Source organism: Schistocerca cancellata, chromosome 7 (genome assembly GCF_023864275.1).
Source record: "Schistocerca cancellata isolate TAMUIC-IGC-003103 chromosome 7, iqSchCanc2.1, whole genome shotgun sequence".
Lineage (NCBI taxonomy): Eukaryota > Metazoa > Arthropoda > Insecta > Orthoptera > Acrididae > Schistocerca > Schistocerca cancellata.
In genome coordinates, this window is record NC_064632.1 from 172,154,961 (window position 1) to 172,179,653 (window position 24,693).

The following is a 24,693-nucleotide window of genomic DNA, read 5'->3' on the forward strand; positions in this document are numbered from 1 at the left end:
AGCAGTCAGTGGTTTTAATCCTAACGATGATGGTGGGGATAGCCATTGAAAGCTCAAACTTTATTTGAATTGCCGCGGTGTGAAAACTGCGGAACACACAGACATATCAGTAGCTTGTTAAGTGCCCAATGAGAAGGCAGCAAAGATTTGAAGCAATTGTCGAATCCTTTTATAAATGTTTCCACGGAATGTGCATTATAGTGGAATTAGTTGTAATTGCAGAAATATAAAGGACAATCACCATTGGTATGAGTTTGTGGCCCATGTTTTAAAGCTCAAATTACAATGCAGAATAATGAGAGATAAATGCAACCTCTGATCACTAACTGTTTTCTGAATCTGTGTGAATTTTTAGCTGGCTGTAATATCTTCTCACGTCATTACAGGCTTTGCAAGCTCACAGCCAAACTGTCTCGTTCGAACCTAATGTAGACCTTGAACCATGCTACAGATAATGCTGTCGCTACAATGTATATTGAAAAAAAAATAGTAAAAAATATTAAAGCTGTGGCAGTGTAACAACAAAACAGATAATTTTTAAGAATATACACTGTCCAGTCACATTAATTTGATGACTGTCAGAAGCCTGAATAACCATCATTTGCAGCCTGGACTGCTATCAAATGTGCAATAAGTGTGTCAGTAAGGTTCTGGAGTTACCGACAGGGATGTGGAGCCTTGCTGACTCCAGTGCCGTTACCAGCTGCACTAGGTTTCTCATTTGATGATCCATGGCGCGAGCAGTCTGATCAAGACGGTCCCACAATTCTCAATTGGGTTTAAATCTGGGGAGTTTCGTAGCTAGGGGAGCATGGTAAACTCATCCTGATTCAAACCATGCACATACACTGTGAGCAGTGTGAAACATTGCATCAATCTGCAAACGGATGCCATTGTGCAGAGGAAAAACAAATTGCATGTATGGGTGGATGTGGTCCCCAAGGATACATGCGTACTTGTGTTGATCTGCTGTTCCTTTCAGAATGGCGAGATCACCCAGGGAATGGTACGAAAACATTCTACATATTATGACCTCACCGAGGGAGTGCCACGAAAACATTCCCCAGGTCATGATGCTCCCTTCACCGGTCTTGACTATTTGCTTTCACGTGTTTCATGCCATACACACCAACAGTCATCTGCCTGCTGGAGCATAAAATGTGATTCATCTGAAAAGTCACTCAGACATCCAGTTGCAGTACTGGTGTGAAATTCCAACCCTTGTCACCATTGAACAGCAGTCGGCATGGGTGCAAACAACCACCTGCCAAAGAGGCTCGCTGAACAGTCGTTGAGGAGACACTGTTGGTAACCTCTTGCTTTATCTGGGTTGTCAGTTGCTCAACATCTCCACAGCTATAGTTCACTGCCATCATCTATGGTCCACAGTGCACCACAGTTGCCTTGGTGCTGGTTTTGGTAGCATCGTTTTGCCACACATGGTGTACTTAAATCAGGGCGTCTTGCGAACAGTTTAGAAACTTAGCCATTTCGGAAGTGCTTTCACCCTCTGCACGAAAGCCAGTGATCATGCCCTTTTGGACATCAGGTAAATTGCTCTATTTTTGCATTATGACAACATCTGCACTGTTCTTTGCCCCCCCCCCCCCCCCCCCCCCCATTGCAAGTGCTGCCATCTGAGTGGTTATTGCACATGGATGTCTAAAATACATGGTGGTCGCTGTGTGACTGCCTGTGTATAATGGTTTTAGTTTTGATGCTAAAAACAATACCTCTTTTCTTGCCACTTTCGTTACTTAAAACTATAGTCCTATTGACTGAGTGTTACATACTTAAACTTTTGTTCTGCTTAGGAAAAGTATTCCACCTACTCCTGTAGATCACTAGCAAGTTTTCAGTGCAATTCAGACAAACATTGGTATTTAATTGCAGTTGAGAATAACGTAATTAAATGTTTTGGTTATTGTCTAAAGGGCAGAATCCATTAGCAGAAATGTTATTTCAACCTTGGAAACCTATAAAAGAGCAAACATATGGTTCAGTCATAAGTTAAATAGAGTGTGATTCACAGCTCAGGCACAAGTAGTGTGTATGCTGGAAACAACACATTTGTTGCCACGTCTGGCTTAGCTCAGTTGGTTTGAATGCAGAAGGTGTTGACAGACTGGATAGTGACAACTAGCCTAAACCATATGCTCATTGTTAGCATGTTCCAGCAGAACAAAAACAGCCTGCAACTGCAGAATTGCAGCACATCATTTATCATTCTTTCGCAGTGCATTTGCTAATTAGTTCATGAATGTGTTATTGCTCTGTTGAGAAGCCAAACAAAATGCTGTTACTGTGGTACCTGGTTGTGTCGCAGGCTGTCTGGATAAATAGCCACTGACAAGTGGAATGAAGCCTGTGTGTTTTAGGTTCACTGAGGACTAAGGGTGTACCCAGGACCTGAACTGGGGGGGGGGGGGGGGGGCAAGTCATACTAGTCTCAGGAAACAAGGACTCGAGACAACATACAGTACTTCTTATTAAATAAAACAGTAAAGTAGTGAAAAACTGCGAATATCTTTTGGAGGGGGGGGGGGGACGGTGCAGCTGCCCCCCCCCCCCCCCTCCCGCCCCTCGCTGGGTACGCCCATGCTGAGGACCCAGCTAGCTACAGATCATCCAATGGTGTTTGTTCATGATCAAGAGGCTTTGTTAGCTATCATTCAACAAAACACATACACATGGACACTAGGCATCTGTTAAGCATATAATGTACGTACATCACTATCACTGTACAACATGCAGTTACACATGAATGTCCTGTCACTTGCCCTATTGTGTGCCATATGTCAGAGAGCTCTTAAAACTTTGTGGACAAAGGCCAAGCATAGCTTGGGCGAGAACTTTGTGTTAAAAAGATCACGCCCAATCACAGGTCGGGCAGCAATTTTCTTGACATGCAACCCATTTATTGCTAGAAAATGAACAGTGTATGGACATCTTGCTACCTATCCCTTAATAGGTGCTGCTTTCTTTTGTCAATTTCAAAAGCAGCATTAGCAAACGCTTACTGTAAGTCTGTCACAAGGGCTGAGCCAATATGGTGATCACATTGATATGATTTCGTTTGTGTTCTCATTAGGTTTCACAGTTTGCTGTGATTCTGCTGTAAATACACTATGTGATCAAAAGCATCTGGGCACCCCCAAAAACATATGTTTTCCATATTGGGTGGATTGTGCTGCCACCTACTGCCAGGTACTTCTTATCAGTGCCCTCAGTAGTCATTAGACATTGTGGGAGAGCGGAATGAGACACTCCGCGGAACTCACGGACGTTGAACATGGTCAGGTGATTGGGTGTCACTTATGTCATACGTCTGCACGCGAGATTTCCACACTCCTAAATATCCCTAGGTCCACAGTTTCCGATGTGGTAGTGAAGTGGAAATGTGAAGGGACACGTACAGCACAAAAGCGTACAGGCCGACCTCGTCTGTTGACTGACAGAGACCACCAACAGTTGAAGAGGGTTGTAATGTGTAATAGGCAGACATCTATCCAGGCCATCACATAGGAATTCCAAACTGCATCGGGATCCACTGCAAGTATTAAGACAGTTAGACGGGAGGTGAGACAACTTGGATTTCGTGGTCGAGTGGCTGCTCATAAGCCATACTTCGAGCTGGTAAGTGACAAACAATACTTCGCTTGGTGTAAGGAGTGTAGACATTGGATGATTGAACAGTGGAAAAATGTTGTGTGGAGTGACAAATCGTGGTACACAATGTGGTGATCCGATGGCAGGGTGTGGGTTTGGCGAATGCCCAGTGAACATCCTCTGCCAGCGTGTCTAGTGCCAACAGTATAATTTGGAGGCGGTGGTGTTATGGTGGAGGGGACTTTTTGCACCCTTTGTTGTTTTGTGTGGCACTATCACAGCACAGGCCTACATTGATGTTTTAAGCATCTCTCAACACGATCGAGCACCTATTCATAATGCACTGCCTGTGACGGAGTGGTTACACGAAAATAATATCCCTGTAACTTACCGGCCTGACCTGAATCCTATAGAACACCTTTGGGATGTTTTGGAATGCCGACTTTGTGCCAGGCCTTACCCACCAACATCAATACCTCTCCTTAGGGCAGCACTCTGTGAAGAATGGGCTGCCATTCCAGCACCTGACTGGACGTATGCCTGCGACAGTGGAAGCTGTAATCAAGGCTAAGGGTGGGCCAACACCATAAGTAATTCCAGCATTACTGATGGAGGGCGCCACAAACTTAAGTCATTTTCAGCCAGGGGTCTGGGTACTTTTGATCACATAGTGTATGACATGTTTGTTGAGTGCGCAAGAAAATTTCGAAGCTGGAAAGGAAGAAATTTTTCAATATCTCACCTCACACTTTTTCATTGGAAGGCTAATTATACTTTCTGTCATTATTTAAAAAAAATGTTATCTATGAAAGAACTTAAGCAAATACGAAAAATAAATCTTGAAGCTTGATCTTTTTTCAGTATGTATTATTACCAGGGTTGTCACAAGTTCTGGAATTCTGGGAATTTCAAACATGTCAAGGAAAAATAAACACTTGTTTGTTTACTGAGATGCCATGCTTCGTTGCTGGCTGGGTGCAGCTGAGTACATGCCCCGCTTCCCTACTCCCTCCTTCTTACTGCTTCTCCCCTTCCTACCACTCCACTCAGATTGCAGTCAGTGCTGCCACCACTTCTTGCCGCCAGCCTAGCAGATGCCAGGGAGAGGCAGGGGGGCATGAGAAGTGGTTTGTTTGGATCTGATTCTCAGAGACAAAGTGGCGGGAGGCGGAGGTCATGTGTGCATGAGATGTGTCTGAGTGATTTTTGTGTGTGTGTGTGTGTCTGTGTGTGTGTGTGTGTGTGTGTGTGTGTGTGTGTGTGTGTGTGCGCGCGCGCGCGCGCGCTCTCTCTCTCTCTCTCTCTCTCTCTCTCTCTCTCTCTCTCTCTCTCTCCCTCTAATTTTCTGACAAAGGCTTTGACCAAAAATGTTGTTGTGAGAATGTATTTGTTATTGTGCCTGATCGTCTTTATGTTGACTTGCTACCTATCCTCATTAGTATTGATTCTCAGAGGATTCGCGCAAGTTAATCTGTTGCATGGATTGATCATCGTGGTCTCATTTCATCAAAACGGTGACACGTGAATAGCTGGCCATGCAAGTGGAGTTCCAGGACGAGCCAAAACTCAGGCCATTTTTGTGGGTATCCCTTAATGGATCAGGTCTGCCAATCTGAAGCCCATCGGTTCTAGTCTCACCGTTCTGCCCGCAGGCTGTGTCTGTTTGTGTGTGGCATAATGCAGCGGATTTCCATGGTTTATCCATGAACCCACAACTGTGGTGCTTATCGCCAAGCCAGAGGCCATGGGCGATGGATTTCATGAACTGTGATTGTCTCACCGCAAGTACACTGTACAGTGCAGCATTTTATAGACATTTATTTATTCTAGTACATTTTTGACACTTCGAAAGTACGTTATATATTAGAAAGTATGGACGATAAGAAGAAGAAAATTTGGCAGTTTATATGCTATGTACTAATTTATTTCTTGAAAGAAAAGTCACACAATACCTGTAAAAAATAGATATAAGACAATGGATAATAACCAACAATAACAGATTTAGTAAAACCAACATTTTATTGGCTGTCACCTACTGTGTTGGTTTACACAGCTCTTCCTTGCCTTACACTCTTCTTTCAAGAGGCCTACTTTTATCTGAGGTTATTTCTGAAATCGGTGAAAATATTTTAAATGTGTTTTTTGACTCCAAGGAAACATTTATTTTTTGTCATAAATTGTTTCATTTTATTGAAATAAATTAATATCAGTGGTCTTAATGAAATATATACACCATTTGGCTTGCTCAACCTTTCAGTACAAAAGATGATACACAATTTGGCTTGCTTTCTCCATCTAAAAATGGTTCATTACAAAAGATGTTATGTTAGTGCTTATGATTTTTGTTCTTACATTTAGAAATATGGAAGTCCCTACATTTTTTGTCTTATCTTTAGGATCTCGAAATTGTCAGGGAAAAAGCTAAAACTTATCTGGAAATACTGCACATATCAGGGAATTTCACTTGGGATAATTTGTGAAACCCTTGACTACTCTTGAAGATACATCAGTTACATATGTGCCAGTAATACTTTAAAAACACCATAAATAGCTGGTTTTCTAGGCCTGATATTCTTCTAAATGGCCAGTCTCTAAAGTGTTCAGAGAAGGTGTGTGAATGTATGGTGTGGAATATTGGCTGATCATCTCATTATTTGCAATTTCTCTGGTGGTCATCTGACGAAGCACACTAACTGCCATTTTTGAAAAACGAATTCCCACAGGTGCTGAAATACGTACCACTACTGGACAACTTCAGGATGTGGTTCTAACATGACTGGGCTCCACTGCCTTCAGCAGCAGTTATAAACTAGAATCATCTCCATGCTATATATTGTGGTAGGTGGATGGGCCTGACTAGATTTACCCAGTAGCTTAGAGAACACTTAAACTGTGATGTTTATTGATGAAACTAGTATACTGATAAAGGGTGCAAGTGCATGCAGTTCACAGCAAATGGTTTAACCCTCCCTCTTATAGATATGCAAGCTATACAATTCCAAGCAAATCAAAATGACTTGCAGGAATCAAAGGTATGGGTTAATGGGCACTGGGATGGCCCTCAGCTGAGGATAATTTTCTGAAAGATAGTATTTTCCTGCTCCCACCCCATTATTCTGTTACATTTTATACCAACAAATTTTCTGTACAAAACTTATGCTCAATTGCACAATTATTAAGGGGTGTGCCAATGCCCTATTCTGATAATAGTAAATTTAACATACTTATATCCTGTTTTCTCAGGAACTATACATGGTAATAAAAAACCTTTGCCAGGAAACAGTTAAATCTTATATACTCACTGATATACTATCAGCTAGGTAACTGTGCCAGGAATCAAGATGTGAATTTTTTAATGAAGTTCTTAAAAATTTAACTGTCAACTATGTAACTGTGTTAGGAGTCAAGATATGAATTTTTAAATGAAGGTTTTAAAAATTTATGTAATTTTTAAAAATATTTTTTATGATTGTACTATTGGCACTATTCAACCATTATAGATCCACACAAAAACAATGCTGCTGTCAATAAGAGCTTAAGTCGTTTTCAAAAGCTACAGGGAGGCATTTGCTAAAAAATAGTTTTTCAGAAATCGCACTTGAAAGTTGAGGTAAAGGAAAATTCAGTATTGAATGATGAGTCAGCCTAAAATTCTCCAGCTTTGTAATAATTTTCTGCTTGGGGCTCAACAAGATGCAGTCGCTTTCTCTGTCTGAAGGAGTTTGCTGTTTCTGTTGTATTCTTGACCATGATTTCTGCCTTGGAGACTCACTGTCTATCCAGATCCTATAGGATTGCTTTTGGGTAGACTTAATTCCAAGTTGCCTGCATTTCAATCACAGCATCGTTGACCTCCTTCAGTGATTTCAAACCCACTAATGTTTTTTGGGTACACTTGTGCATACAATATTGTTGAAAGACTCATTTACATTTTGAGTTTTTCTTGTGAGGCATATCTTCAGAAGATCTGAATGTGCTAGATCTTTGTATATTGACTTTATTACTGCTCCAACAGCTTCAAGGATGGTGTTTCTATGGGTGTAATCAGGTCCTGCTGCCTCATATTTGCAGTACTTATATCAGTCACTATAATGCCTTTTGTGCAGTGGCTTCTCATCACTTGACATCTTGTGGAAAAATGTTGCCCATACCGTATTTGTCATTCCTTCAGGGTTGTTTGTATTCTTTCTAATGGCTTGGCCATAGTAGTCACTTAGCTGTTAGATTGTTTGGTCAGTCAAATGTCCTGTAAAAATCTTGCTATCTTCAAGCTTTTTGTTAGAAAAGTTCTGCCTGATTTTATGCAGTTGGGTTTCCATTTATTTCTGAATATGACACACACATTCTAACTTTTGCAGTGTTAGGTCATCGTAGTGCCTGCTGTCAATTATTGATTTGAATGAGTTGGTATCACCGTCACCAATGAATTTAGCATAGCGAACCCCACATTGTTCTTGAGAGTGCTGAAAGATCTTCACAGCTGAGGCACTTTCCATTCCTCCACTGGATCCCTTATATGTTTTCTGACAGCTGTGTTCATGCCGTTGTTTCTTTTCATTATTGGTACCCACTTTTGTACATCCATAGCAATGTATTAACAATACTTCAGCATCAAGCACCTTCCTGGTATAAACATGTATGGCAGCTGCACAAGAATTTTTAGATTAATGATCTCTTTTCTGCCACAATCCATCAAATGTTATGCAAATGTCATTGTTACTGTAATTTTCTTCTGTTGTTTCTACCATTTCATTGCAGCTATGCTTACTATTTCCTCTTAAAAACATCTGTATACCTTGAAACATTAGTAGGGGTGCATGAAAGATTCATAAGAGAACACAGTTATTTGCAGTCCTAGGTCCTTTACCCTCTCAGCCCATAGAAATATCTGATGGTCATCTCAAAAAGGTTATTGTTTTTACGTTTCTCAGATGTCCAAAATTCTTTCTTACTCCCACAAACAGAACAAGACTCTTCCAAACTTAAGAACTGAAAGTTTCTTTTGAAGACTTTTCAGAAATTATCATCTCTCTACCACACAGGTTACAGCATGTGGTTTGATTAAACATCATTTTTAGTACACTTAAACCTAATGTTAAACTGATATCACTGGCTTTGGTTTCACTGTACACTTCATTACTACACTCCTGGAAATTGAAATAAGAACACCGTGAATTCATTGTCCCTGGAAGGGGAAACTTTATTGACACATTCCTGGGGTCAGATACATCACATGATCACACTGACAGAACCACAGGCACATAGACACAGGCAACAGAGCATGCACAATGTCGGCACTAGTACAGTGTATATCCACCTTTCGCAGCAATGCAGGCTGCTATTCTCCCATGGAGACGATCGTAGAGATGCTTGATGTAGTTGTGTGGAACGGCTTGCCATGCCATTTCCACCTGGCGCCTCAGTTGGACCAGCGTTCGTGCTGGACGTGCAGACCGCGTGAGACGACGCTTCATCCAGTCCCAAACATGCTCAATGGGGGACAGATCCGGAGATCTTGCTGGCCAGGGTAGTTGACTTACACCTTCTAGAGCACGTTGGGTGGCACGGGATACATGCAGACGTGCATTGTCCTGTTGGAACAGCAAGTTCCTTTGCCGGTCTAGGAATGGTAGAACGATGGGTTTGATGACGGTTTGGATGTGCTGTGCACTATTCAGTGTCCCCTCGACGATCACCAGTGGTGTACGGCCAGTGTAGGAGATCGCTCCCCACACCATGATGCCGGGTGTTGGCCCTGTGTGCCTCGGTCATATGCAGTCCTGATTGTGGCGCTCACCTGCACGGCGCCAAACACGCATACGACCATCATTGGCCCCAAGGCAGAAGCGACTCTCATCGCTGAAGACGACACGTCTCCATTCGTCCCTCCATTCACGCCTGTCTCGACACCACTGGAGGCGGGCTGCATGATGACTGGGGCGTGAGCGGAAGATGGCCTAACGGTGTGCGGGACCGTAGCCCAGCTTCATGGAGACGGTTGCGAATGGTCCTCGCCGATACCCCAGGAGCAACAGTGTCCCTAATTTGCTGGGAAGTGGCGGTGCGGTCCCCTACGGCACTGCGTAGGATCCTACGGTCTTGGCGTGCATCCGTGCGTCGCTGCGGTCCGGTCCCAGGTCGACGGGCACGTGCACCTTCCGCCGACCACTGGCGACAACATCAATGTACTGTGGAGACCTCACGCCCCACTTGTTGAGCAATTCGGCGGTACGTCCACCCGGCCTCCCGCATGCCCACTATACGCCCTCGCTCAAAGTCCGTCAGCTGCACATACGGTTCACGTCCACGCTGTCGCGGCATGCTACCAGTGTTAAAGACTGCGATGGAGCTCCGTATGCCACGGCAAACTGGCTGACACTGACGGCGGCGGTGCACAAATGCTGCGCAGCTAGCGCCATTCGACGGCCAACACCGCGGTTCCTGGTGTGTCCGCTGTGCCGTGCGTGTGATCATTGCTTGTACAGCCCTCTCGCAGTGTCCGGAGCAAGTATGGTGGGTCTGACACACCGGTGTCAATGTGTTCATTTTTCTATTTCCAGGAGTGTATTTACAAGCTTCGTTGATCAGTGCTGCTTACCTTAATCTATTTCCCTGGATATAAACTTCCAACAGGACATGTTCTGTAGGATTTATTTTGCCTATTTCTTCTCTTCTCAAATATTCTCTTTGGTAGAGTAATAAGTAACCTATGCTGAAGAATGTTTACTATTAAAAAAAAAAAAAAAAAAAAAAAGGTCACTGCTTTCTAGAGCAAACAGTCCCTTAGATGTCTTGTAATTGAACAAGTGCTCATGTAACATGTAGAAATTATTTGCACGGAAAAATTATTTTGAAGTAAATTGAAAGTATTTAATCATCAAAAATTAATTAAATGAACATTAAATTAGAGTGAAAACTCAGTTTTCCATAAAAACTAAAAATTGATGTTTTATACCCACACCATCTTTCGTACACAAGTGAACCTGAAATACATCGAAGTTGGAACGTCCAAGTATTAATTTTATCCTTAAAATTATGAGAATTCAGCTGTAACTAAACTTTGTCTGTTACTAACATTTCAGCTGTATACCATTCAACAAGTTTCAGAGCAAGCTGGAAAGAGTGGTGGTAAAGTGCTCCCATCCACCTTATTTACTAGTGGGTTGAGCCAGGGCTCTACAAGAACAGAAAGTCATAGTAGAAGAAATACCATGCAGGCAGCAGAGATATGGTAGAAGAAATACCATGCAGGCAACAGAGATATATGCTACTGTGATGACCACTCTTGAATGATGTCTTAAAAATTCTGTTCGACAGGGGGCTGTACCATTGTCTTTTGGAGTTAACTATCGCCTTTACCTGATTCCACATTTCATCAAGGTTAAAACTATCATCATGATTAATTGAATAATTCATCAAATGTTATTAGTGGCTTCCTTGAGAACTGTACATCCAGAGGATGGTAAAGTGTTAAAATGTGGATGTTCTTTAAGTCCATAGCATGGCCTGCATGAATACAGTGCTCTTCCATGGCAGGTTTATTAGGCAGGTATAGCATCAATGTTTCACACATTGTTTTTTGAACTGCACGTAAGGTACAGGGTGATTATAATTAAAGTTAAACTTTCAAACTGCTGTAGAAATAAAACCACTGGTTAGGATGATGTCAAATTGCAACAGAATATTAACAGAGAAGGGGGAAAACGTACGGCAGAAGAAAAATAAAGAGTTACAACATGTAGCAATAGAAGGCTCTGTAAGCATCATAATTTAATAATGGTAGACTGCAAATGACAAATGAATCATACAACAATGACTAAGGTGTACGTTTGATGTTACTCAGTGTGCATGGTTGTTCAGGTGTGATACTATTAGTTACGTAAGCCCATCCGCCATGGCAAGGTCATATCACATAGGATGGGAAAAATTTGTTTTTATTTGTCCTGAGGCCAAAATCCACATAAAAAGCAAATCTCACATCAGTTTTTAATTGTCCTAAGGCCAAAAACTGCATAAAAAGCATTAATCAAACAAAACATGTTCAGTAAGCTGTCCACCGTTTTCTGCAACAAGTTGAAATTGAGAAACAGCATGTTCCACAACTGATCGAAGTGTTTCCGGGGTCACCTTCAGAACGTGTTGCGCAATGCGTGCCTTCAATGCAGCTAAATTTTCAATCGGAACACTGGACTCAACAGCTTTCTGATAGCCCTACAGCCAGAGGTCACACAAATTAAGATAAGGTGATTGGGATGGCCGTGCTGTATGGAAATTGTAGCTGATAATTCTAGCATTTGCGAAATGATGCTTCAGCAGCTGCTTAACTATATTCGCAATGTGCATAGGTGCTCCATCTTGTATAAAAATGATCCCATTCAAGCTGTTGGAGAGCTGGAATAATGTGGTAGCGCAAAAGACACTCGTAGCACTTTCCAGTGATGGTACAGGTAACAGGACCAGAAGCACCTGTCTCAATGAAGTGGTACTGATTGATTTGCGTGTGGATTTTCCATTGCCCGTATTTGACAGTTGTGTGTACTGACATATCCAGTCAGATGGAAGTGGACTTTGTCTGTCCACAAAATCTTCCATGGCCAATCATTGTCCACTTCCATGCGAGCAAGAAATTCTAAAGCAAAGGTCTCTCTTGCTGGCAGCTCAACAGGAAACAAGTCACGCACATGGGTAATTTTGAATGGATAGCAAAGAAGGATGTTTCATAGGATTTTATGCACTGTGCGGGTATGTCCAATATGCAGACAATTCTCTGTGCACTACATGTGTGCACACAACCTGCCATCTCCTCCTGCATTGCTGTGGCCGCTGCTTCCACTGACGTCAGATCAGTTCGTTTCCTCATTCTACCAGGTTGCACACCAAAAGAACCCATTTTTTCGGATTTCCGGATCATTTTCTCCAGACCCGCGGCAGTCATAGGTCCAACACCTTTTTTCAAACCTTTCAGTGTTTGGAACTTCTGCAGAGTGATGTGTGCAGTCATCATTCTTGTAATACAGCTTTACAAACAGAGCGATCCTGCATTGAGACAGTCATGGCGAACATCACAGACATGAAAGGAGGGAAAGCCTTGTACCTGGTGTGTTTATACCACCTTCAATGGGTCATGTGCATGACAGGTGTTTTTATTTACACCGTCTATTGGTCAATTTTCACACTCCCCCCCCCCCCCCTCCCCCCCTCCGGCCTTCCCAATAATATTCTGTTGCAGTTTGATGCCATTGTGACCAGTGGTGTTATTTCTACAGCATTTTGCCTGCCTTACATAGAAACAAGCCGTCCTTCACAGAGCCAGGGAGCATGACCATCTTTGGTGCTACCAGAAAAATAATCTTTGCTTTACATTTAGAGAGGATATGACCTATTTTAGAAGTTAAATTTTCTGGATGGCCGTGAACTTCAACCTTTTCTCTTCAGCTTCTTGAGGTGGGACACTCAGGGTTTTGAATTGCAGCATCTTACGGATCTTCCGCTGTGAATAGCCATTATCTTCCAAGAATCTTGAGTTCGTCCTGTAGATGATGGTCTGTATCAGTGTAGATGCAGAATGACACCATTGTGCCACATCACATGTTAAGACCCTTGCACTGGACAGAGCACTGTCATAGTGTTGCTATGAAACAAAGTTTACAAAGGCCATTTGGAAATCAAATCATGACACCAAGCAGCTGTACAACTTTGCTCGAGAGGCCATGCTGGCATCCATTTTGAATTGCATATGAAAGGGAAATACCCAAAAAGTGAAATAAGGTTATTGTCCCATTCCAGTAATTCAAAAAGCATCAAAGGGGCTCATACCTTTACCCTCATTCCACTGTCTTTATATTATTATTATTATTATTATTATTATTATTATTATTATTATTATTGGTATATCAACTGTGAAAATAATTTCCTAACAGTATACTTTCTCAGAAGATTTGACCATCATTGACACTTGATTTATTGCAGTTGCCGCAATGGATAGTGTTCAATCTCATCATTGGTGAGAGACTGCTTGCGTTCTGGAAAAGGGCCATCAGTCTGTTATCATCCAAAGGGACCTCCTGCTTAATTTTTTCCTTGTCTAAACCTTGGACTTTGTACAAGGCGTACAACTTTGCTTCACCCATTTTTTCTCCAATGTTTGAGGCTTTAATGAAACAAATTGGTTACACATGTATCATTCAAAGTATTTTCCATCACTGGCCACTACTTTCTCCCATCTTTTGGACAGTGTACGAATCAGGCATCGAAAAAATTGTTCATGTTTTGAAGCGATCTACGAATTGATTAAATTTGTGACTTCTTCATGAGATCGGAAGTGTTGGTCAGCCAGGCCATGCGCCATTGATATAAACAGGTGATAGAGGGAGCAATGTCTGGAGAATAGAGTGGGTGGGGTGGGACTTCCCGTTTTAACATTTCCAAGTACATTTTGATCTCTTTTGCAATGTGGGGTCGAGCGTTGCCGTGCTGCAAAATCACTTTATCGTGCCTCTCACTATGTTGCATCCGTTTGTCTTTTAGTGCTCTGCTCAAACACATTAATTGCATTCGATAACGAACTTCTGTAATTGTTTCACTTGGTTTTAACACCTCATAGTACATGATGCCGAGCTGGTCCCACCAAATGCAGAGGGTGATCTTGGAGCCGTGAATATTTGGTTTCGCCATCAACATGGAACCATGGCCAGGATACCCCCATGATTTTTTGCATTTAGGGTTATCGTAATGAACCCGTTTGTTGTCCCCAGTCACAATGCAATGCAGAAATCCCTTCCGTTTTTTTCCTCTGAAGCCACTGTTCACAAACACACAAACGCCGTTCAACATCTCTTGGTTTCAGCTCACACGGGACCCAAATTCGTACTTTCTTAATCATGACCATAGCCTCGAGACGTTTTGAAATGGCTTGCTGTGTCACTCCCACCAATCGTGCCAATTCTAATTGAGTTTGACGCAAGTCCTCACTCAGCAATGTCTCCAATTTTGCATCTTCGAAAACATTCTCTCTTCCACCACTATGTCGGTCTACAATGTTAAAATCACCATTTGTGAAGTGTTGAAACCACTCACGACATGTTCTTTCATTAATAGCGTCCTTACCATATGTACTTGAGAGCATTCGATGAGACTCATTCGCTGTTTTCTTCATACTGAAACAAAACAGTAACACCTCCCGCAAATGACAAGAATTAGGCTCATAAACTGACATATTCAATGAAGAACAACTTTATGATGCAGGCACAAACCGACTAATGTTTGAATGAGGTTATGTTGACCGAGGTCCAGGCTAACTGCCTGACATCTGCGATCTGTTTCTTTCAACCGCTACTTACCGTTGTCGCCGCCTATCTGCAAACAGCAGAAGCAAAGTTTTACACCTTGTTGTTGATTGTATTCTCCCCACTGGAAGAGTCAATACATTGACCTTAAATCATCACTTTTAATTCCAAAGGAAAGCTTTCACAGAAGTGAGAATTCAAGTAACATAGTTAAAGTTATAACTTTGTTTACCGTCCTGTCATCAAGGTCATTAGGTTATTTCAATGTGCAGCTTTCTTTATTTATCCTCTTAGTGAAGAAAAGACTGCTGACAGCTCTTCTAAAAATTAAGACGATGTGTTATATAGTTGCTTTCACTTCCAATATTTGTTATGTAAATATATTATCAGGGAAATACTATGAGCTTAATAATCATTTAATTCAAGTCTTTGTTAGCTTAATATCTGTGCTTAGCTTGTGGAGAAAAGTACTATCTCCTGGTTTGTTACTAAAATCTGCTAATTCTTTTACAAGATATAATTTTGTTAATTTTATTTATCAAGAACTTGCTCTTTCACCTTGTGGAAGATAAAACCACTGTTTGTAAGCTCACACAGGGAAAACAACATTATGTAAAAGGAAGGTGCTGATATTTTCCAAAATATATTTTTTCAGGTTTCTAATAAAATAAACAAAATGTTACATCATTATTGTGTTACATATCAAGATCTTCAAAATAAGTTTCAGCTTCCTAGTATCAATAGTTTTTAAGTTCGGTCATTTTTATTTCTTGGCACTTTCAGTATAATGAGCAATTTTCATTTATTGAAACATGAAAAACATGTGAATCATGCATCAAAAGATACGAAATTTTGTATACATACAATAAACAAAGAATCTAGCACCATGAGGGCCAAAGCTTTGGTTTATTTGATATGGGCTGTAACATTTTGTAGAATTTAATGAGTTGAACATTGATGTAATGTTTTTTCTTGTAATGTTATTACAGGGCCATCAGAGCAAGTCACATATTAGTTTCATCTAGTGGAAGGGCCTGTTTATCAGGGCTCAGGTATTCTTACAACATCGTGAGGGATGGAAGAAGAGTGAATACCGTGCATTCATTTCCAAACAGTACGCAGAAAAATTTGAACTGGCTGAGCCCAGAAGTACTGGAACAGGTCTGCAAGTATATGAAACATACACTAATGGTGTAATTTATGAAGTAAAAGTGTTTTTCTCACCTAATGTATGTTCATTTCTTGCAGAACCTCAAAGGTTACAATGAGAGTTCAGATATTTACAGTATTGGCATAACACTCTGTGAGTTGGCTAATGGTGTGGAACCCTTCTCTGGTATGCCCACAACATTGATGTTAATGGAAAAAGTTCGTGGCTCTGTTCCACAGCTTTTGGATGTCTCCACAGTTTCGTTTTTTAAGGAATATGGGTTTTCTCCTCAGCCTTGTGGTTTGTTGTGTGAGGATGAAATTACAGAAGAAGAAGAAGATGAAATCAGAGGTAAATAGTCTCTCTCTCTCTCTCTCTCTCTCTCTCTCTCTCTCCCGCCCCCTCCCTCCCTCCCACCTCTGCCCCCTCCCCCTCCCTCTGCCCCCTCCCCCTCCCTCTGCCCCCTCCCCCTCCCTCTGCCCCCTCCCCCTCCCTCTGCCCCTCCCCCTCCCTCTGCCCCTCCCCCTCCCTCTGCCCCTCCCCCTCCCTCTGCCCCTCCCCCTCCCTCTGCCCCTCCCCCTCCCTCTGCCCCCTCCCCCTCCCTCTGCCCCCTCCCCCTCCCTCTGCCCCCTCCCCCTCCCTCTGCCCCCTCCCCCTCCCTCTGCCCCCTCCCCCTCCCTCTGCCCCCTCCCCCTCCCTCTGCCCCCTCCCCCTCCCTCTGCCCCCTCCCCCTCCCTCTGCCCCCTCCCCCTCCCTCTGCCCCCTTCCCCTGCCCCCTCCCTCTGCCCCCTCCCCCTGCCCCCGCCCTCTGCCACACCCCCTCCCTCTGCTGCCACACCCCCTCCCTCTGCCCGCACTCCCCCATTCCCTCTGCCCGCACTCCCCCATTCCCTCTGCCCCCACTCCCCCATTCCCTCTGCCCGCACTCCCCCATTCCCTCTGCCCGCACTCCCCCATTCCCTCTGCCCGCACTCCCCCATTCCCTCTGCCCGCACTCCCCCATTCCCTCTGCCCCCACTTCTCCTGCCCCCTCCCTTGCTCATATTCCCTCATTCTCTCCCTCCTCTTCCCCATCCCCTCCCTCTGTTACTTGGTGATAGTTAATAAGCTTAAATGTAGTGGCCACAGTCACAGATGTTTTACAGTAGTAAACAAAAAACGAGTCTCAATGGAAATCATTAGTAGTCATTATAAGCTTCTGCCATTTGGATCTATAATTGTCTTATATGAAAGATGTTAATATAACCTGTCACACACTTTTAATAAAGGGCTTTATATAAACACTGAGCTCTTATTAAACCCAAGTAATAAAAGTACAGTGCAGCACTTCATATGTTCATATCGCACATAACAGATTGAGATGTGAAATGACAAATGAGAGGCACTGCTCTATCTGTGATTTTCTATAGCAGTGAAGAAGTAAATTATGAAAATTTTCGAGTCTTTCAGTAAAACAAATTCTCTTAAGAAGTGTACTCAGTGAGGCATTACTTTGTGTGTCAGGCATGAAAGCAAATGTCTGTCTGCTTGTATTTATTTAGTTACAAGATTTTAATTTACATGTGTTAACTTAATTATTAGGTATTCAGACTCCAAAATATAGTCTTGCCTTTTTTTTCTCTCACAGCTAACAGTTCCACTGGTTTCTAGTACGTATGATGATACTTGTAGTTTTTCTTCAGTGTTGACTGTGAGTTTCCAGAGAGAAATTTTAATGTTCATAGCCTTTCCAAATGTATCATCTGTTTGCGTGCACCCCCACCCCGTCCTCAAACACACACACACACACACACACACACACACACACACACACACACACACACACAAAAACCACAGTGACACTGTGTTACAGCCATGGTAATTTGTGTTTGGGTGTCAGTGTGGATGTATGTGTGAATGTGTGTACTTTTCTGTGAGAAGAGGAGCCAGGACTCAGTGTTTTAAGTGTGAATGGTTCCCTTTCTGTTATTTTACATAGTGTCCATCCAGAATTTCCAATATTACTAACAAACAGCCATGTTATCTGGCTAGATTTGTAAAGGGAAGAAAAACACTACTAATGATTGTTATGATGCTTAACAATAATAATTGTAGTGTTCCTCTCTCTCTTCTGCTAAAGGTGGAATATCCAAAATAATCATATTTTGGTTATTGTATCTCAGGATTTATGGACTTTCAGAAGAAATAGAAAAATCTGGAATCGGAATTCTGCCTTACACAATACACTATTAATTTATTGTCATTTTCACTTTGAATGGTCATGTTAGTGGGTCAGTCTTATTCATGCAATCTCTTCTTGGGCTTTCCAAGATTTCTTTTTCTATGTGGTACAAATTTCATGGCGTCACTCGTACATTCTTTCCACATGGTCATTTCATTTACCTCTATATATTTACATATTATATCAAACTGTGAAAAGGACAGGCTGGAATAACAGCAGTAGGGAAAGGATAGATTGATGTGGATAGATAGGTGCCCACAACATAGGAGGTGTTGAACTGCAGACATGCGCAATGAAAAATTACCCCTCCCACTCCAATCCCTTTGCCTGACTGAGACTCGTGTTTTTCGTATATTAATATTTGTTATTGGTTCAGATTGTAACTCTTTCCTAATATCTTTATAACTATGGCAGTATCTGTACTTTTTTTTATGACAGTGGACCTTTAAAAATCAGAGACGTTAGATTCAATCGCCTTAATGATATTCTTAAGAGCTTTGAAAGAATGTACAAAATTAGACTATTAATTTGAATTACATAAATCAAAATCCTATAAATAAATATTATGTTGTCAGAAACAGAATGTAGATACTAATTTCTCCAGTATAGCAAAACACAGGTTCCCAAGCATTTCTTCACCAATGTGCAAGTAGTTGCATGGGTTGGTGTTAGTGTATGTTCCTTTTATCTTTCTCTGCAGAAAACTGTAGACACTGGGCTCTCAAAATTTATATTACACAGCTTTATGGCATTTTGTGGGATAATGTTATTATCTTATTGTCATTTTGTGTGTTTTTCTGTTGGTCCTTAGGTGTTTCTGTATTTATGGAGATGTATTCTTCTTTGCATCTAAATGAATGACTATTTGTTTTGTGCCATACATGTCCCTCTTCTTTTATTGGTGAAGTGTGATTTCTAATGTTATGAATCCCTGTGTGTCATCCTTGAATTCTCTTATCTGGTCAGCTACTCTAAGTGACAGATTTTTGGTGTTTTTTGGAACGCATTTATTATGTCACTACACTTTCACTGTGTGTTGACAATCAGCATCTCCATAAATGTAGAATCACCAAAGGAACAACGGCAAAAAATGTAAAACGACAATAAAATAAAAATGTTGTCCCACAAAATATGTGTTAGTCTCCAGTGTCATAAGTCTCCTCATTCACGCTTGTCTCCCCTTTTTGAATTTGCCTTACTTTCTTCTACCATTGCATCACCATGAGAAATTGAAGCTGAATTAGTGGCGGGTTCTGTAAAAACTGTATCAGCATCAGAATCATTCATGTCTACAGTTTCTTCAGACCAATAAGTGGTACATCAGGAAATCTCTGAGCTGTTACCACCCTTCATCTTCCTCGATTTCCCTTTCATAACTCTAATCCTTGGCCTTACCTCTTTTGCTGCCAACTTCCAATCACTACCTCCAAGATAACCTCTACAATTGGACTCTTTGCTGTAATAAAGAGAGTTCATCCTCTACTATTTTTATCATGTTCAAACCCCTAGCATAGGCAACATCCAAAGAGATTATGTAGATTTGCGGAAAACTTGCACTCATTTTTTGTAAGTGTTATCTTTCTCTGAGCACTTTTTTCAGATTGCGTCAATCTAAATGCAGGTCTATAAATTTCTTTGAAAATGAGGTAGAGCTCTTCTAGGAAACCTAGCATTCTCCCAAAATATTACACATTCACACGCAACTAAATTATCACTTTTACTGGTAGTCAATTTTCAGTTTACGTACGTTATAAAAGAAGACCAGCAAAACCTGTCGATTTGATGGTAATTTATGTCCACTGGTCTGCTGCTTAACTTCACTGTCTAAACAAGTAACTGTTATTACATTTTAAACTAATCACCATGATATAAATATTCACAATGTCATTGAATGGAAACACACACTCAGCTGAAGGTGGACAGTATGACAGCAGTTGCCATGTGCATAAGCAGTAATAAACAAGCATGTAGTTACATGACACAACTTCTTTGCCACTGGGGCATGGGCATGGGATCCTTATCTTCAATTTCAACAAAATAGGTCTTAAAACTATTCTTACAACAAAAGGATATGTAAGGGGGTATGTGTGAAGAAATACACAATTTGAAAAATAAGGAGCACCTAATGTATACACTTTGTTTTTTTGCATTTTGCAATATTTCTACTTGTTAATTGCCACTTACGTCAACTGCTACATTCCCTTTCCTTCCCATTTCCTAAAACTTTCTTGACCAATGAGGGTACGGCACCACGTAGGCTTTGCCCCTGGACCTGCCTTCTCTGTGACCTATGCCAGCTTCCCAAAGATAGTATCCCCCACCCCCTATAGTTCTGGGTGTGCCTATATTGTTGGCGACACCCCTATTAGATTTCGGCTTCCCAACCAGTGTTCAGTTTTTACTGCAGAGCTTTGCTCCATTCTCCAGGCTGTCCAAGACATCCGTTGCCATCAGTGGCTACAATATATTCTATGCTCAGATTCCTTCAGCTCTCTTCTCAACCTCCATGCTCTTTATCCCGTCCACACTCTGATCTACTGGATTCAGGACTGCCTCCACATGCTCCACTTGAGGGGCGTGTCTGTGGCATTCCTCTGGATCCCAGGGCATGTAGGTATCTGCGGAAGCGAGACAGCTGATGTGGCGGCAAAGGCTGCAGTCTCTCTTCCTTGGCCCACCGTCCGCATGGTTCCGTTTGCCGATCTACAGAGGGTTTTATGTTGTCATGTTGCTCTTTTATGACACACGCATTGGTCTACACTTCCTGATAATAAATTACGGGACGTGAAACCTCTTCCCTGTGCTTGGACCTTTCCCTCCCGGCCTCATCAGCGGGAGGAGGTAATTACAACTAGACTCCGGATAGGGCACTGTCTCTTTAGCTGTCAACATCTTTTAAGTGACGATCCTCCCCAACTTTGTTCCCACTGCTCTCAACCGCGGACAGTGATACACCTTTTACTTCAGTTCCTCTATCTGAATCCGCTACATGCCCTTTTACAGCTGTTAACTGTATTCCCTTTTAGCAGATGACACGCACTCAGCTGATTGTGTCCTTGAGTTTATCAGTGTCAGTGAGATGACATCGGTCATTTGAAGCTCTTTTTCGTGGAACACAACCCCTCTTCAATGGCAGTTCTCTCTGTTTTCCTTTCGTTTTTAGTTTCGCTCCTTTGAGAGTTTCGATCCCATTGCTGCCGATTTAAAATTCGATTTCTTACCCTTCACTAAGCCACAGAATGGGAGCTTATGACTAGCAATTTTGCGCCCTAAAACCACAATTTAAAAAAAAAAAAAATTGTTGTATTACATTGTGATATAGTCTTGGCTATTCTGTCTTCAGTGATGTTAATGAATTTTAAAAATTTGACCATCAGATGTGATATAATGAAAGACTGAAGAGGTCTTTGAGAGGTTATTTGCATCAGTTGATTTATCCAGAATAATTGAGACTAAATTTGTTTCACTGATTCCCATTCTTATTTTATTGCCCCCTGCGGGTTCGGGGGTTAGAATAGGCCCGCGGTATTCCTGCCTGTCGTAAGAGGCGACTAAAAGGAGTCTCACATGTTTTGGCCTTATGTGATGGTCCCCTCTCGGGTTTGACCTCCATCTTTCTAAATTATTCCGAAGAGCGAGCCAATTGGGGAAGGGCGCCTTACATGGTGCACTGTATCCGTCGTGCAATTAGACCTTTAGCCGGCTTTCACGTCGTTGCAATGGTGTCCCGCTCGTTTTCGATCTTTAGGGCGGGGATACGTCCCTGGGTGCGATTACCACGCTGCCCTCTGCAGTGTTTCTTTTAACTGCGACGACGACCTTGGACAGTTTTGCACCTAAGATCCAGCACGGTAGCCAGTCCGTTGTGGTGGGGTCGCCATGTACCCTCTTGGTTGTAGCCCCCTGACAACACAGGGATCGCTCTACTGATGCCTGCGCCGTTAACTCCCCACGTATGCCAAGGAGTAGATGCCTATCCTCCTGGGGTATCAGGACTCCCGGCAACGGCCACCCTGCCAGGTGGCCTTTGCTGTGGCTGGGTGGCGCCCGTGGGGAGGGCCCTTGGTCGGAGTAGGTGGCATCAGGGCGGATGACCCGCAATGAAGCGTGGTACATCATCTCTCGCTGGCGGCCAGCCGCCAGCAGTCTCTAAGCGTTCTCGGGCTCAATTTAATGCTCAGAAGTACGATCCGAAAACGTTCCCCTCCCTGGCCACGCCGTGGGAAGAGCGTAAGTCCCAGGATGGAGGTAACTGTTATTCGCCCCGATTCTTAGTTTGCACGAGAGCTGATGGGGAGTCTTTTCTCTCCACAAAGCCTCAGTTCTTCGTCGAGCATTTAGAGGACAAGTTTGGGGAGGTGGAGGGCTTGTCTAAAATGCGCTCTGGCTCAGTACTGATACAAACGGCATCCTCCGCCCAGTCACGCAGGTTACTTGCTTGTGACAAGTTGGGGGATGTTAACGTTACTATTACTCCACATAAGAGTTTAAATATGGTCCAGGGTGTTATTTTCCATAGGGACCTCCTTTTGCAGTCTGATGACGAGCTGCGCGCCAACTTAGAACGTAGAGGTGTTCATTTCGTCCGGCGCGTTCATCGGGGTCCGAGGGACAATCAGGTTGCTACCGGTGCCTTCATCTTGGCCTTCGAGGGTGATACGTTACCGGAAAAGGTCAAGGTGATGGTCTACCGATGTGACGTCAAGCCCTATATCCCTCCCCCGATGCGGTGCTTCAAGTGCTGGAAGTTCGGCCATATGTCTTCCCGCTGCACTTCCAGCCTCACATGTTGAGATTGCGGACGCCCATCTCATCCCGATACTCCATGTGCCCCGCCTCCCATCTGCGTCAACTGCGGGGAGCACCATTCACCTTGCTCGCCAGACTGCAGAATATTCCAGAAAGAGCGCAAAATCATGGAATATAAGACCCTGGACCGACTGACTTATACTGAGGCCAAACGGAAATACGACCGATTACATCCAGTGCGAATGACAACTTCCTACGCCGCTGCTACAACACCTGTGCTAGCCCCATCAGTTTCGCGCCTTCCGGCCGGATCGACGAGTGGTACAACTCCTCCTGCCCCCTTGCCAGTGGGGGGCTCTACCCACCGGGTTGCTCCTGTGCCACCTACCTCAGGAGCAACACCATCCCCCCCATCGGGGACGTCAGTCCCCGCTTCTAAGCCGGAGAAGTGTCCAACTTCTTCGGCTTCTCACGCTCGCAAGGGGTCCCTTGGGTCCCTCCCTTCCCAGGTTTCCACCGGCGGGAAGGCTGACGATAGACAGTGGCGTAAGTGCCCACAATCTGCAGGTCGAAGGGCTTCCCGATCCTCCTCAGTCCCGGAGACTGAATCGGTGAAGCCCTCCCAGCCAGTTAAACCCAAGGAGCAGCGTGAGAAATCAAAGAAGAGCAGCTCTAAGCCCAAGGAACGCGCGGTGGTAGCCACCCCATCGCTACCTTCTAGCTTTGCGTCTGAGGACGAGGTGGAGATTCTGGCGTCCGCTGAGGACCTCGATCTCGCCGGTCCCTCAGACGCCGTGAATAGCAATAGCACTAGCACGGGTGCTCAATCGGAGGCAGCAGGTGACCCAGCGGCGTAATCTGCCGTCCCAGTCCCGGCACGCCTTTCTCAGCCATGGACAAAACCATCCTCCAGTGGAACTGCAGCGGTTTCTTCCACCATCTAGCTGAGCTCCGCCAACTTATCAGCCTTCACCCTTTCCTCTGCATTGCTCTGCAGGAAACTTGGTTTCCAGCAATGCGCACCCCCGCCCTCCGTGGCTATCGGGGTTATTATAAGAACCGAGCAGCTTATGAAAGGGTGTCTGGTGGCGTCTGCATCTATGTCCTTAACTCTCTTCACAGCGAGTCTGTCCCTCTACAAACAGCTTTAGAGGCTGTCGCTGTTAGGGTGTGGATGCCGCAGGCTCTTACCGTCTGCAGTCTTTACCTTCCACCGGAGGGTGATGTCGCGCAGCATGTCCTGGCTGCGCTGATAGCCCAATTGCCGCCACCTTTCTTATTACTGGGCGACTTTAACGCCCATAACCCTCTGTGGGGTGGGTCAGTGGCAACAGGTCGAGGCGCCACCGTTGAGCATTTATTGTCGCAGCTCGATCTCTCGATTTTGAATGATGGTGCCTCCACACACTTCAGTGTGGCGCATGGCACCTACTCCGCCATTGACCTTTCAATCTGTAGCCCTAGCCTCTTACCATCTGTCCACTGGAGTGTGCATGACGACCTGTGTGGTAGTGACCACTTTCCGATTTTTCTGTCACTACCACAGCGTCACTCTTCTGGGCGCCCAAGCAGATGGGCTATGAATAAGGCTGACTGGGACTTGTTCTCCTCCACTGCCACTATTGAGCCTCTCTCTAATGACGACATTGATGCGGTGGTTCAATCGGTCACCGCCGGCA

The 24,693-nt window shown here is 43.5% G+C and overlaps 1 protein-coding gene across 2 annotated transcripts in view; it reads left to right on the forward strand.

Annotated features, from left to right (window-relative positions):
* The window catches only part of LOC126092002 (STE20-related kinase adapter protein alpha), a 40,294-nt gene that overhangs the window by 3,324 nt on the left and 12,277 nt on the right, over window positions 1–24,693 (forward strand). For both annotated transcript variants that reach the window (XM_049907377.1, XM_049907378.1), the window contains exons 4-5: window positions 15,884–16,055; window positions 16,143–16,395. In XM_049907377.1, coding sequence (XP_049763334.1) covers window positions 15,884–16,055; window positions 16,143–16,395 — 425 coding nt within the window. The remainder of the gene's footprint in view (window positions 1–15,883; window positions 16,056–16,142; window positions 16,396–24,693) is intronic.